The 16,352-nt window shown below is 31.1% G+C and overlaps 1 protein-coding gene across 1 annotated transcript in view; it reads left to right on the top strand.

Annotated features, from left to right (window-relative positions):
- Nucleotides 1–16,352, top strand: part of LOC135961913 (D-beta-hydroxybutyrate dehydrogenase, mitochondrial) — a 71,717-nt gene that overhangs the window by 10,644 nt on the left and 44,721 nt on the right. The window contains exon 3 of the mRNA XM_065513561.1: nucleotides 1,022–1,267. Within this exon, the coding sequence (XP_065369633.1) occupies nucleotides 1,022–1,267 (246 nt within the window). The remainder of the gene's footprint in view (nucleotides 1–1,021; nucleotides 1,268–16,352) is intronic.

The following is a 16,352-nucleotide window of genomic DNA, read 5'->3' as shown; positions in this document are numbered from 1 at the left end:
AAAAAATTAAAATTTTAAAAAAAATATTTTTTAACCCCAATTTTTTGTTCACCAAAAACTATTTTTGTTAACACAAAATTTATTTCATTCATAAATTTACAAAAAAAAATGTTTACAATTTTTTTTTATAAAAAAATTTCTAAAAATTCAAATTTTGAAAAAAAAATTGAAATTTTTATTTGAATGTATAATTTGCTAAAGGGTATATACAATTCGTTACAGCCGAATTTAGCGAATTTACTTCTTTTTTTATGAATTTGTTATTTTTAATGTTTAAATTTCATTAAGTCATTTTTATTACACGACAAATTACAACTATTTCTAGTTATTAGCCGGCCGGCCGGCTGTTTTCTGTGTCTTTTTTTTTTGTTCATTTATAAATTACTATTTTTAGCCTTTGATTTAGGCTAATTTTATTTTTATTTATTTTGTGTTCCTTTTTTCTTACTTTCTTGGTTTCTTTTTTTTATAAATTCTTTATAATGACTTTGTTGATGATGAGGAAAATGTAGAATTTGATTATTTTGTGTGTGTTTTGCGTCATTTATAAATTACAATAATTTCTGTTTTCACATACATATTTTGGCGGCAGGGGACGTTTTCAATATAATTTTTCAAAATTATTCTAGAAAATTTAATATTTTTAAAAGCTAAAATTATATTTTGTTGATATTGTTTTTTTAAACAAAAAGAAAATGTTTATGGTTTTTTGGTAAAATTCCAAAAAAAAAATAAATATTTATTTAAAAAAATGATATATAAAGCTAGAAATGTATTTTATTTAATTGCAACATAATTCTTGAAGCTGTTTAAAATGTTTTTTCTTTTATTTTTTTGTTAAACACATAAATTATTTTGTTTTGAAAACCAACCAAAATATATTTGAACTATTTTAGAATTGTCCAGGGATCTAAAGAAAATTTGAAAAATTAACAAAATTATTAAACTGCTTTTGAATTTACTTTTTTTATTTTATAATTTTCACCCAATTTTATTAATTATTTTTCTTCATTTTCTTCAGCGCCGTGCCTCCAGACGCGCCTCACTCAGACGTGGCTCAATTTCGGTTTTGCCCCAAAAATCTGCCGAAATTCCCTGGGATATTTTGGAGCGTCTTTTCATGCCATGCCTGTTCTGTCATGCAGCTGCTATTATCATTTCCAATACCTTGCATGCCATGAGCATTTCATCCATCTCAACATTTGCCGTTTTTGTGTGGTTTGCCCTGTCAACCGTGGGCGCTGTACTATTCTATCATTTCGTTAAGGTAAGTGTGGAAGATAATGGGAAATTTTTTTAAAAAACTAAATATACTTACATACGTTATACATAGATTTATTTGTATTCAAATAAAACCAACTATGTTTATAAATAGTCGAGTGTTGAAAACCTTATAAATAAAGATTTGCCCAATATTAATTATTAAATAGGACAAATCAAATATAACATAACATTAAAGTCTATACAATTTTATGTATCACTACAATCACTGTTCTTTATATAGTCAAATGTTTGCAATAATCATGGCATTTTCAGTAAATAAGGCTTATTTAACAGTAGAATTAATATAAGGAAGTAAATAATTTTTTCTCTGAATACTCTTTGACTACTTCAATTTCCTCTACAATTTCGGCCTTTTAAGTACTTAAATTTTCTTCAAAAATCGTGGATCTTTAAGTAGCCTCAATTTTTTCAAATTGTTTATCTTTTAGTTTTATAATATCCTCAATAATAATAATAATGGCTCTAGGTAGTCCAATATTCTTAGCAATCGCGGCTCTATAAGTAAATCAATTTCTTCTTAATTATGGCTCTAAAAACTCTAAAATTTCCCCTGAGAACTTGAGTCTTATGTAGTCTAACCCCCTCTCCAATTAAGGCCATTTTAGTCAACTAATTTCCTCAACAATTATGGATCTTTAAGAAGTCCAATTTCCTCATCAACATTTTTGGTTGTTTAAGCAAAAACAAAAATGCCTCTGCAATCGTAGCTCCTTAAGTGGTCCAATTTCTTCTGCAATATTGGCTCTTTAAGTAGTTCAATATCCTATTCAATGGTGGCTCTTTAAGTAGTTCAATTTCCAATGCAATCTTGGCTCATTAAGAAGTTCAATTTCCTCTGCAGTCTTTGCTCTTTAAGTAGTCCAATTTCTTCTGCAATCTTGGCTCATTAAGAAGTTCAATTTCTTCTGCAGTCTTTGCTCTTTAAGTAGTCCAATTTCCTCTGCAATCTTGGCTCTTTAAGCAGTCTTTTTTCATCTACAATCATGGCTCTTTATGTAGTCTTCTGTAATCATGGTTCATTAAGTAGTTCAATTACCTTTAAGTAGTTCAATTTCCTATGCAATCGTGGCTCATTAAGTATTTAAATTCTATCTGTACTATTGACTCATTAAGTAGTCCATTTTCATCTGTAATCTTGGGCCTTTAAGTAGTCCAATTTCTTCTGAAATCGTGGCTTATTAAGCAGTTCAATTTCCTCTGCAATATTGCCTCTTTAAGTAGTTCAATTTCCTCTGCACTCTTGGTTCATTCATTAGTTCAATTACCTCTCCAATTTTGACTCTTTAAGTGATCTAATTTCCTCTGTAATCTTAGCTCTTTAACTAGTCCAATTTCCTCTACAATCTTGGCTGTTTAAGTAGTTCAATTTCCTCTGCAATCTTGGCTCGTGTAGTAGTTCAATTTCCTCTGCAATCTTGTCTCTTCAAGTAGTTCATTTTCCTCTGCAATATTGTCTCTTCAAGTAGTTCAATTTCCTCTGCAATCTTGGCTCATGTAGTAGTTCAATTATCTTTGCAAACTGTGCTCTTTGAGTAGTCTAATTTTCTCTGCAATCTTGGCTCTTAAAGTAGTCCAATTTCCTCTCCAATCTTGGCTCTGTAAGTAGTTCAATTACCTCTGCAATCTTGGTTCTTTAAGTAGTCCAATTTCCTCAGTAATATTGGCTTTTTAAGTAGTCCAATTTCCTCTCCAATGTTGGCTCAGTAAGCATTTCAATTTCCTCTGCAATCTTGGTTCTTTAAGTAGTCTAATTTCCTCTGCAATATTGGCTCTTTAAGTAGTTCAATTTCCTCAGTAATATTGGCTCTTTAAGTAGTAGAATTTCCTCTACAATCTTGGCTCATTAGGCATTTCAATTTAATCTGCAATCTTGGTTCTTTAAGTAGTCCAATTTCCTCTGCAATCTTGGCTCATTAAGTAGTGCAATTTCCTCTGCAATCTTGGCTCATTAAGCATTTCAATCTCCTCTGCAATCTTGGTTCTTTAAGTAGTCTAATTTCCTCTGCAATATTGGCTCTTTAAGTAGTTCAATTTCCTCAGTAATATTGGCTCTTTAAGTAGTAGAATTTCCTCTGCAATCTTGGTTCTTTAAGTAGTCCAATTTCTTCTGCAATCTTGCCTCATTAAGTAGTCTAATTTCCTCTGCAATCTTGGTACTTTAAGTAGTAGAACTTTCTCTGCAATTTTGGCTCTTTAAGTAGTCCAATTTCCTCTCCAATGTTGGCTCAGTAAGTAGTTCAATTACCTCCGCAATCTTGGTTCTTTAAGTAGTCTAATTTCAACAGTAATATTGGCTCTTTAAGTAGTCCAATTTCCTCTGCAATCTTGGCTCAATAAGTAGTCCAAATTCCTCTGCAATCTTGGGTCTTTAAGTAACAGAACTTCCTCTTCAATCTTGACTCTTAATGTAATCCAATTTCCTCTGCATTTTGGCTCTTTAAGTAGTCCAATTTCTTCTCCAATCTTGGCTCATTAAGTAGTTCAATTACCTCTGCAATCTTTGTTCTTTAAGTAGTCTAATTTCCTCAGTAATATTGGCTCTTTAAGTCATCCAATTTTCTCTGCAATCTTGGATCATTAAGCAGTTCAATTTCCTCTGGAATATTGGCTCCTTAAGTAGTTCAATTTCCTCTGCAATCTTGATTACTTAAGTAGTTCCATTACCTATGAAACCTTGGCAACTGAAGTAGTCATATTTCTTCATTAAATAGTTAAATTTCTTTAACACTTATTATTTAAACAGTGAAATTTCTTCTTCAGACAGCAATAAAATTTGTACAGAAATTGTTGTTCTTTGGGAAGTCAAATTTCAGTTCTTATTGTGGACAAGTTTCCACTTCAACTGAGTATTCTCAAGTAGTAAACTTTCACCTGCAATCATAACTCATTATAACTTCAATTTCTTCTGAGATTGTAGCTTTTTAAAAAGAAATTGCTAGTCTTTAGGCAGATTAATTTCCATTCCAATCATTAATAGTGTTTCCTCAACCGCTCCACCATAATCATTGATCTTGCTTCCGTTCAGCCTGCATACAAAAAACTTCTGTAATTTCTTTTCTTCTCCCATTGATGTTATCACTTCTTTAAAAAAAATTCTTTTAACCCAAAATATTAATATTTCTCCTAATGTAGTTGCCGGCATAAAACCAGCAAACCATTGTAATTAAAATTTATGAAAAAAAATACAGGAAAATTTAATTAGAAAACTTTTATTTTCCTTTTGTTTTCAAACACAACTTAAAGGAGAAAAAAAAGTAAACAGCAACTACAAAAAAGGATCCTTTTTTAAATGACTTATGACTTCATAAAAAAATTAAAATACATTTTTTTGTTGTTTAACACATTTCCACATTTTTGCAATAGAATTATAATTTGACACCCTATTAGTATCAGGTTTTTATGGTTAACCGCAAAATATAAGCCAAGACAGCATGCAATCTACACAACCCACCAGCTCAAACACCTTTTTTTTTGCTGTTTACATATAAGCATATTAAGGACAATAGCAAGAAAATGTAGAGAGAAAAAACCCAAAGGGAAAAAAATATTTAAACTTAATAGGTATAAGGTATAAGGAAAGGTCTATGAAATAGGAGATTTTATGGTTTTTGAAAAAATTAAGAAAAAATAGTGAATTAAGGTTGCAATGCTTAGTTTTCTTCAATTCTAGGAAAAATAGCATATAAAGTATAAAATGTATTTACATTTAATCAATAGTAAAGCCTGGCATATAATTAAAGCTTTTAGTTAAGCAAAATATTATTTTATTGTAAGCAAATGTATACAATAAATTCAAATTATTTTTTAAGCCTTTCGAAGTGCTGGGTATAAATGAAAATTATGCAAATTAGTTGAAATATGTAATAACATCTATTGAATTGAAAATTGTTAAATGTTAAGGTATGGGAATTATTAAAAGCTGCTTATGTTTACCTTGAAAGTAGCTATTGAAATTCTTAGGATTTTGTTAAGGAGAATATTTATAATTAAACAAACTGCGCAATTAAATTTTTGTTATGAGAATGAAAGTAAGTAGTTATTATAACATATTAAGTAAGTTTGAGAGGAAGGCATAAGTCTAGGTAAACTGAACTTAAATAAAAGATAATTGTGAATATTTAAATTGAATTAAAAGTTATATTTATTTGGAACAATAAGTATAGAGAACTTTCAACTTCAATCGATGGTCTTTAAGTAGTTAAAAGTTCTCTAAAATCATAGCTCTTTAAAATGTTCCTTTGAAATTCCGGCACATTTTTAATTTTTAATCAGTGCAATGTCCTCTTCAATGTCATAAAGTAGCCCAACTTTCTATGCAATTATGTCTTTTTAAGAAGTTCAATATCCTCACTTTGGAGTCTCCTTAATAAGATCAATTTCCTCTGCAATCTAGGCTCATTAAATAGTCCTACTTTCTATTTGATTGTAGCTCTTTAAGTAGCCCAATTTCCTTTGCAAACATGGCTCATTAGAAAGTCAAAATTTCTATCTAATTATAGATCCTTAAAATGTCCAATTTGCTCTGCAATCGTGGATCTTTAAGCTAATTAATTATCTCAAAAATCGTAGCTCTTTAAATACTCCAATTCCCCCTGAAATCATGTCACTTTCCTCTTCAATCGCAGCACTATTAATAGCTCAGTTTCATGTGCAATTAAGGCCAATTAAATATACAATTTCCTTTAAAATCGAGGGTAATCGTGGTAATCGTGGCTCTTTAAGTAGTTCAATTTCCTTAGCAATCTGTGCTCTTTAAGTAGTCCAATTTCCTCTGCAATCTTGGCTCTTTAAATAGTCCAATTTCCTCTGCAATCTTGGCTCTTTAAGTAGTTCAATTTTCAAGGTAATCGTGGCCCTTCAAGTAGTTCAATTTCCTTAGCAATCTGTGCTCTTTAAGTAGTCCAATTTCCTCTGCAATCCTGGCTCTTTAAGTAGTCCAATTTCCAAGGTAATCGTGGCTCTTTAAGTAGTTCAATTTCCAAGGTAATCGTGGCTCTTCAAGTAGTTCGATTTCCTTAGCAATCTGTGCTCTTTAAGTAGTCCAATTTCCTCTTCAATTTTGGCTATTTAAGTAGTCCAATTTCCTCTGCAATCTTGGCTCGTTAAGCAGTTCAATTTCCTCTGCAATCGTAACTCTTTAAGTAATCCAAATGCCAATGCAATTGTTGCTCTTTAAGTAGTCCTATTTTCTCCGCAATCTAGGTTCATTAAGCAGTCAAATATACAATGCAATTGTAGCTCTTTAAGAAGTCCAATTTCCTCTGCAAATATGGCCTATAATTTGAGCAATTTACTCTAGAATCATAGCTATCTATGTAGTCCAATATTGTGACTCCGCAATCGTGGCCCCATTATAATGAATTTTCTCTGAAATTTCGGATCTGTAAGTTATCCAATTTCCTCTACAATCGTCGTTTGTAAGTTATCCTATTTCCTCTACAATGTTAGTTCTTTGTGTAAACAAATAGTCCAGTTTATTCCTCAATCATGAATATTTAAGTTGCCCAATTTCCTCTGGAATTGTGTCTCTTTAAGTAGTCCAATATCCTCTGCAATCATAGCTTATTTAGCAGTCCAACTTCTTATGTAATTGCAGCTCTATAACTAGTCCTATTTCCTCTGTAGATTTGTTCTTTAGGTTATCCAATTTCCCATAGGATAGGAACATTCTATATGGACTAATTAACTTTAAAATCGTGTCTCCATAAATAGTAAATTTCCTCTGCAATCTTCGATATATAAGTTGTCCAATTTCCTCTAAAATGGTAGTTCTTTATGTTAATATATAGTCCAATTTCCCCTGCTGTCTTGGCTGTTTAAATAGTCCAACTTATAATGAAATCGTAGCTCTTTAAGAAGTCTGTAATTATGGTCTGTAAGATATCCAATTTCCTCTGGAATCGTAGCTATCTATGTAGTCCAATTTACTCTGCAATCGTGGCTTCATAAATACTAAATTTGCTCTGCAATTTTGTAGCTTTTGGTAGAGCTATTTCATCTTCAATTGCACTCATTGAGTAGTTGAATTTTCTCTGAAATTCTTGTTCTTTACGAAGTCCAATTTCCTCTGTATTCCTAGCTCTTTAAGCAATCCAATTTCCTCTGGATTCGTTGCTTTTGAAATAGTCCAATTTTCTCTTTAATCGTTGTTAATTAGGTTATCCAATTTCTTGTACAATCATAGCGATTTAAGTAATCTAATTTCCTCTACAATCCTAGTTCTTTATATAGTTGAATTTACTGAGCAATCGTGGCTCCTTATGTGGTCCAATTTCGTATATAATTGAGGATCTTACAGCTATCAAAGTTTATCTACAACCGAAGATCTTTTTTCTCCACAATCGTAGTTCTTTATGTACTTAGTTTTACTCAGCATCTTGAGATGTTTTGAATAACAAAGTTTTAGGCTTATATTTCAGTCATTCCTGAACCGATCGTGATGATCCTGAAAATATATGTGACTTATGATTGCTATCTTCAATGCCTAGATTCAATATGTTCCTACGATAAAGTGCTTAACAACTGGAAAACACTTGCCTTTTAATCTCTATTCTTTCTCCATACTATACAAGAGATTTAAGGTTTCTTCTTTTCATTTTCTCCACATTTTTTTTCAAACTTAATTTTTTTCCACATAAAAATTGCTTTCAATTTTCATATATTTTTCAATTAATGTGCCCTCCAATTACAAGGTAAATTTGTTTAAAGTATTTATAAGACAAATGCGTTTTGTTTTTCCTTACGTAACCCCAAAAGTAAATATTGTCTTTTTGGAGGTTACTTTAGCAGCTCAATAATGGAGATGAGTGTGTTAGAGGGTGTATGACCTGTTCCTTTAGCAATTGTTTTCTTAGAAAGCTGTTAAAATTTATGTTCTTTTGGCTTTCCTTCCATTTACAATTTGTTTTCATTTTTCGATGTGGTATTGAAAATTTTCCTGCTTTTATTTTTCTGTTGTAAATATTTCTTATTATTATCTTTGCTAATAATTTTTTCAACTATTGTATTACGATTTTGTTTTACTCTTTATACACACAATGATGATGATGATGATGCTGCTGCTATTGTACAAAACAATATATAAGTGAAAGCAATCAGGAGTTGAAAAAAAATCTATATTCAGAAGTCATGTATATAGGGAGGAGGAGGTAGTGGTGTAAACCAGCAGTTGTAAAGACTTTATAAAGCAGTACAGGATAAAGTCTAATTATGCTACACATTTATAAATACAGACTTGAAAATAGACTAAACTACAGTAGAGACTAGACAACAGTCAAGTCCAGAGTTTAGATTACAGTCAGGATTTAAGGCTAGACAAGAGACTGGACTATAGTCAAGATTAGAGTCTTGACTACAATCAAGACTATCGTAGACTACAGGCAATACTATAGCTAAGACTAGATCATAGGCTACCGTCAAGACTAAACAATAGTCAAGAATTGAGACTAGACTACAATCAAGACTATACTACAGCCAGCACTATAGGCCAGACTACATTGAACACTAGACAGTCTAGATTAGAGACTAAACTACAGTCAATACTAGAAACTAGACTTCAGACAAGACTAGACTAGATCACAACAAGGACTATAGACTAGACTTCAGTCAAGACGAAAGACAAGATTAAAGACTACACTACAGTCCAGATAATATACTATGCTACAGTCTAGTCCGGACTAGTTTAGACTATAGTCAGTCTATTACAATTTAAAAGTTACGACTTTAAGCTCTTTACATAAGAAGCCACTAATTAAGTCCCATCATTTATATTATTGGAACATTGCCTCAAACTTTGCTAATTTTGAAAGGAAAGACCAATTGTTACCAAATTCACACTAAACCTAAAATATCTAACTCAATCATTTCAATAAGGTAGGGGCTCTGGCCAATATAATATTAAACCTTGTAGCTAAAAATAGCTTTAACTCCAGGAGCTCTCTATACACTATTACACTTCCCTCTTCCCCTCTCGTTTCCTCTCTCACTCTCTTCCTATTTGCTCCATTATACCTCAAGTTAAAAACTGTAAAACAACAAAACACAAAGAACAAGGAAAATCTAAAACTTCCACCTTTTTCCTTTCCTACAAAACATTAACGCCTGCAATAATATTCTGCTGTTGTTGCTTTATCCTTATTCTACGGTTTGTTCTAAATAACTTGTTTTTCCTTTTTACATTCATTCTTCCTTTTTCAAAGCGAAACAATAACAAAGCAGCCAATGTTAACAACAGCACAAACGTTAAAGTTGAAGTAGCAAATGACTACAACAATATTAAAACTACAATACACTTTGCTGGCCTTTTGCCTCAAATGAATCAAATGTAACTAGAAACGAGCAGGTAGAGAAAAATCAAATAAAAATAAAGAAATAAAATAATTCCTCCATCTATACATATTTTCTTCTTAAAGTAAAATGAAATCTTACTAACATACTCTAAGCTGTAAAGAATCTTTACTATAAGAGATAATTTTTTTTTCTATATATGTGTGTATTTCATATCATTTTATAGGAAACGGAAATAAAATTCTTAGCCTGGCACAAGTAATTGTGTAGTATAGCTCTTAATGTATGGAATTTTAACACATGATTTTCTGCATCAAGTTAATATGAAACCACTGTATTTGTGTTTGCTTTTAAGGCCAATACGTGTAGATTTTTTTTCAGGCAGCAAGAGATAATAAAGCGCATTTTTATGAGGTTTAGTGTGGAATACTGATGCAGTTTAATAGTACGTAGCAGAGATGCTGAAATTTTATGTTTGATATAAAGAAGATGATGGTGAATAAGATTAGATTCCAAAGACTATACTATAGTCAAGACTATACTATAGTCCAGACTGTACTATAGTCCAGACTGTACTATAGTCCAGACTGTACTATAGTCCAGACTATACTATAGTCCAGACTAAACTATAGTCCAGACTATACTATAGTCCAGACTAAACTATAGTCCAGACTATACTATAGTCCAGACTAAACTATAGTCCAGACTATACTATAGTCCAGACTAAACTATAATCCAGACTATACTATAGTCCAGACTAAACTATAGTCCAGACTATACTATAGTCCAGACTAAACTATAGTCCAGACTATACTATACTCCAGACTATACTATAGTCCAGACAGACTATACTATAGTCTGGACTATAGTCCAGACAGACTATACTATAGTCTGGACTATAGTCCAGACAGACTATACTATAGTCTGGACTATAGTATAGTCTGGACTATAGTATAGTCTGGACTATAGTATAGTCTGGACTATAGTATAGTCTGGACTATAGTATAGTCTGGACTATAGTATAGTCTGGACTATAGTATAGTCTGGACTATAGTTTAGTCTGGACTATAGTATAGTCTGGACTATAGTTTAGTCTGGACTATAGTTTAGTCTGGACTATAGTATAGTCTGGACTATAGTTTAGTCTGGACTATAGTATAGTCTGGACTATAGTATAGTCTGGACTATAGTATAGTCTGGACTATAGTATAGTCTGGACTATAGTATAGTCTGGACTATAGTATAGTCTGGACTATAGTATAGTCTGGACTATAGTATAGTCTGGACTATAGTTTAGTCTGGACTATAGTATAGTCTGGACTATACTATAGTCTGGACTATAGTATAGTCTGGACTATAGTATAGTCTGGACTATACTATAGTCTGGACTATAGTATAGTCTGGACTATACTATAGTCTGGACTATAGTATAGTCTGGACTATAGTATAGTCTGGACTATAGTATAGTCTGGACTATAGTATAGTCTGGACTATAGTATAGTCTGGACTATAGTATAGTCTGGACTATAGTATAGTCTGGACTATAGTATAGTCTGGACTATAGTTTAGTCTGGACTATAGTATAGTCTGGACTATAGTTTAGTCTGGACTATAGTATAGTCTGGACTTTACTATAGTCTGGACTATAGTATAGTCTGGACTATAGTATAGTCTGGACTATAGTATAGTCTGGACTATAGTATAGTCTGGACTATATGATAGTCTGGACTATAGTATAGTCTGGACTATAGTATAGTCTGGACTATAGTATAGTCTGGACTATAGTATAGTCTGGACTATAGTATAGTCTGGACTATAGTATAGTCTGGACTATAGTATAGTCTGGACTATAGTATAGTCTGGACTATAGTATAGTCTGGACTATAGTATAGTCTGGACTATAGTATAGTCTGGACTATAGTATAGTCTGGACTATAGTATAGTCTGGACTATAGTATAGTCTGGACTATAGTTTAGTCTGGACTATAGTATAGTCTGGACTATAGTTTAGTCTGGACTATAGTATAGTCTGGACTTTACTATAGTCTGGACTATAGTATAGTCTGGACTATAGTATAGTCTGGACTATAGTATAGTCTGGACTATAGTATAGTCTGGACTATATGATAGTCTGGACTATAGTATAGTCTGGACTATAGTATAGTCTGGACTATAGTATAGTCTGGACTATAGTATAGTCTGGACTATAGTATAGTCTGGACTATAGTATAGTCTGGACTATAGTATAGTCTGGACTATAGTATAGTCTGGACTATAGTATAGTCTGGACTATAGTATAGTCTGGACTATAGTATAGTCTGGACTATAGTATAGTCTGGACTATAGTATAGTCTGGACTATAGTATAGTCTGGACTATAGTATAGTCTGGACTATAGTATAGTCTGGACTATAGTATAGTCTGGACTATAGTATAGTCTGGACTATAGTATAGTCTGGACTATAGTATAGTCTGGACTATAGTTTAGTCTGGACTATAGTATAGTCTGGACTATAGTATAGTCTGGACTATAGTATAGTCTGGACTATAGTATAGTCTGGACTATAGTATAGTCTGGACTATAGTATAGTCTGGACTATAGTATAGTCTGGACTATAGTATAGTCTGGACTATAGTATAGTCTGGACTATAGTATTGTCTGGACTATAGTATAGTCTGGACTATAGTATAGTCTGGACTATAGTATAGTCTGGACTATAGTATAGTCTGGACTATAGTATAGTCTGGACTATAGTATAGTCTGGACTATAGTATAGTCTGGACTATAGTATAGTCTGGACTATAGTATAGTCTGGACTATAGTATAGTCTGGACTATAGTATAGTCTGGACTATAGTATAGTCTGGACTATAGTATAGTCTGGACTATAGTATAGTCTGGACTATAGTATAGTCTGAACTATAGTATAGTCTGGACTATAGTATAGTCTGGACTATAGTATAGTCTGGACTATAGTATAGTCTGCTAAAATACAACAACAAACAAAGCTACAACAAACATTTTTTTCTAATAAATACAAATTACAACAACTTAGTAGACTATACTATAGTGTAGTCTGGACTATAGTATAGTCTGGACTATAGTATAATCTGGACTATAGTATAGTCCAGACTATAGTATAGTCCAGACTATAGTATAGTCCAGACTATACTATAGTCCAGACTATACTATAGTCCAGACTATACTATAGTCCAGACTATACTACTATAGTCCAGACTATACTACTATAGTCCAGACTATACTACTATAGTCCAGACTATACTACTATAGTCCATACTATACTACTATAGTCCAGACTATACTATAGTCCAGACTATACTATAGTCCAGACTACACTATAGTATAGTCTACTAAGTTGTTGTAATTTGTATTTATTAGAAAAAAATGTTTGTTGTAGCTTTGTTTGTTGTTGTATTTTAGCATTTTTTAAGCTGAAAAGGCAGCTAGATGAGATTAGTATTGCGATATGTGTGTGTAAATCACGATCACGTCCAAAATAAGACACCGAAATTACTGAGATTTATTTTTAATGTTGATCATTATCCTAAGTTGTTTGCTATTCAAAATCAGTCAAATTGGTGGAAAAGAAAAAAAGTTATTTATTAAAATTTAAGACAATATCGAAAGAATTTGGTTTTTTCTCAAAATTTATTCTAAAGCTTAGTTTGTTGTAGCAATTTATGTTTGTTTTTGTTGTAGCTTTGATTTTTATTGTTATTTAAGTTTAAAATGTCACTGAGTGAGACTAGTGTTATGGACTGTGTGTGTAAATCACGCACTCGACCAAGATACTAATGCGATATTATTATTACTCGCATAGATTGTTTGTCATTGACCTAAGTCCTTTGTTATTGAATATCATGCAAATCGTTTAATTAGAAAAAAAATTATTAAACAAAATGTGAGATGACATAAAAAAAATCGATTATTTTTTTAAATTTCTTAATACTGATACAACGAGTTTTGCCTGAGATTAAAGTAAAGACATAATTTATTTTAATTTGATTTTCTTCTCACTCACACCACTTGCACTTTTCTTATCACACATACTTGTTTATTTATCTTAAAATTATTTCCCAGAATTTCTGTTTTGAGGGCGTGCATGGACTAGAGTTTCCTGAGTGTAAATTTAAATGTAGATGTATTTTTATTTTTAACTCTCTGCTCTTATTTCCGTTGCTCGGCTTTATCCGTTTGTTTTAAGTAGCGCGAATTCCTTACACAATAATTTTTTTTTTATTTATTTATTTATTTTATTTTTATTTGTACTTATTTGCTGGTTATTTGTGTGTAATGCTTTCAACAAATACTATAGAAGTAATACACAGATGTGAAATGGATGCTGTGAAAAAGCAGAGCTAACGTTTATTATTCATGCTAGACACATACGCTTTTAGCATTGAAATCAAATTATATGTTTCACGAATACATATGTATGTAAAACAATTGTATTATTTTAAGCTGTATTACGTTACACACAACAAAAAAATAAAATAAAAGAAAAAATGTTGTCAGCTGAAGGTCACATGATGAAGAGTTTCAAAGTTATAGAAATCTTTTGCAGAATTTTGAAAAAGTTAAGTGTCTATTTTTAGAAAAGTTTACTAGGAAATATAGGAAATTATTTAGGCGAGTTAGGTTTTATTATACAAACTTTTTTGTAACAATTTTTTTATAAAACTTTAAATTTATTTCAGTTTAATGTAATATTCCAAAGTCCCATTTAATTTTAATTAAAATTTCGGTTCCTTGAATTTTCCTATTATTTTCATATATAGATTTAAATTCGATTGCATACTTTAAGGCTGACATTTAAAATTCCTTATTTTATTAAATTTTAGTGATTTGTTTTTAATTTTTTATAAACCTTTTAACTATTATTTGTATAGAAAACCAGAAAATGTTCAGTTGACATTTAAAAATGTTTAATTTTAGTTATTTTCTTTAATAAATATTTGTTTTTTTTTAATGAATATTTAAATATTTTATTAAATTTTAACAATAAACAAGTAAGAAAGTATGGTCGGTCAAGCCCGACCATATAATACCCTACACTAAGTAAAAGAGCAAAAATATTTTTCTTTTAAAATTTCAATAATTTATAATTTTGAGTGATTTTCGGAAGTTGGCCTTATATGGGAGCTATGACCAATTATGGACCGATCACCATGAAATCAGGCCGTGTGATTTATGTCTATATTAAAGTTAACTTTGTTGAATTTTGTGTGTTTACCAACATTTTTAAGCGATTTATGCACGTTAAAGTGATTTTCGAAAGCGGGTCTATATGAGAGCTATGACTAATTATGGACCGATCGTAACAAAATTTGGTGACATGAATTTTGTATATATAAAACTTATTTGGAGCGCAATTTGTGGAGATACATATATAAATTAAACATTTATGACCGATAAAGTCCAATTTCGGAAGGACATTTGTATGGGGGCTAGGTGGAATAATGGACCGATTTCAGCCAGTTTCAATGGACTTCGTCCCTGGGCCAAAAAAAATAATATGTACAAAATTTGATCGAAATATCTTCAAAATTGCGACCTGTACTCTGCGCACAAGGTTTACATGGACAGCCAGCCGACCAGTCAGCCAGACAGACGGACGGACGGTATACTTTCAGGTGGGTGTTAGACTAATATTTTTGGGCGTTACAAACATCTGCACAAACGCATTATATCCTCCCCACTATGATGGTGTAGGGTATAAAAAACCACCAAAACTTTTTTTCTATACAACATTCTTCTCATTGTTTCTCATGTGTTTCACTCTTTTACGCTGATTGTGTGCATTATTTTGTGAATTGCATCTAAATTGCTACTTAGTTAAACATTATTTCTGGTTGCTTATACTGACTGTAAAATACCACCATTATGTACATGTGAACATATCTAGTTATCCCTGAATGTACAGGAAGTATTAGTAGCAGTTAATATGTTCATACATAAGTATGTACAATATCTATGGTTATTTTAACATATGTATAGGCTAAATACCATATAAGTTCAAATTATAGATGAATAAATATCTGTGTATGTATGCGTTTAAAGGATAATAACAATTACATTCTATGCTGCATGGCCACAATTACACATGATCATACATACAGAGATATGTATGTACATTAGGAGGTCTCCAAACAAAAAGTTATAGTTTTTTTCTTTAGTTTTGAAAAAATATTTCTTGAAGAATACAACAACAATCAAACAAAATAAAAAAAAAATTTACATGTTAAAACCCTATATAAATTACAAGAACAAGCTAAACAATAGTCTTAATATTGACAAAAGAATTTGTTAAAAAAAAATATTTTTTTAATGTCTCAAATTTTGTTCAATAACTTTTTTCTTGCAAAACGAATTTGGCTGATTTTCAATACCGCACGACTTAGGACAATAATAAGTATTATAGCTAAATTTTAATAATTTCCGTTGTGTATTTTGACCCACAGCATGATTTACACACACAAGTCACATTTAAAGGGCTAATGTTTACCCTAAATACAACAACAATCAGAAAAAAATTACAACAATTTTTCACACTCTAAACTCCTATATAAATTGCAACAACAAGCTAATCAATAGTGTTAATATTGAGAATTGTTTTGTTAAAAAAAAAAAAATATTTTTTTTTAATGTCTCAAATTTTGTTCAATAACTTTTTTTCTGCTAAAACAATTTAACTGATTTTCAATACCGAACGACCTAGGACACTAATAAGTATTATAGCTAAATTTTAATAGTTTCGGTTTT

Source organism: Calliphora vicina, chromosome 5 (assembly GCF_958450345.1).
Source record: "Calliphora vicina chromosome 5, idCalVici1.1, whole genome shotgun sequence".
Classification (NCBI taxonomy): domain Eukaryota; kingdom Metazoa; phylum Arthropoda; class Insecta; order Diptera; family Calliphoridae; genus Calliphora; species Calliphora vicina.
The sequence above is the reverse complement of the archived record's forward strand: the minus strand, read 5'-3'. Positions and strand labels throughout refer to the sequence as shown.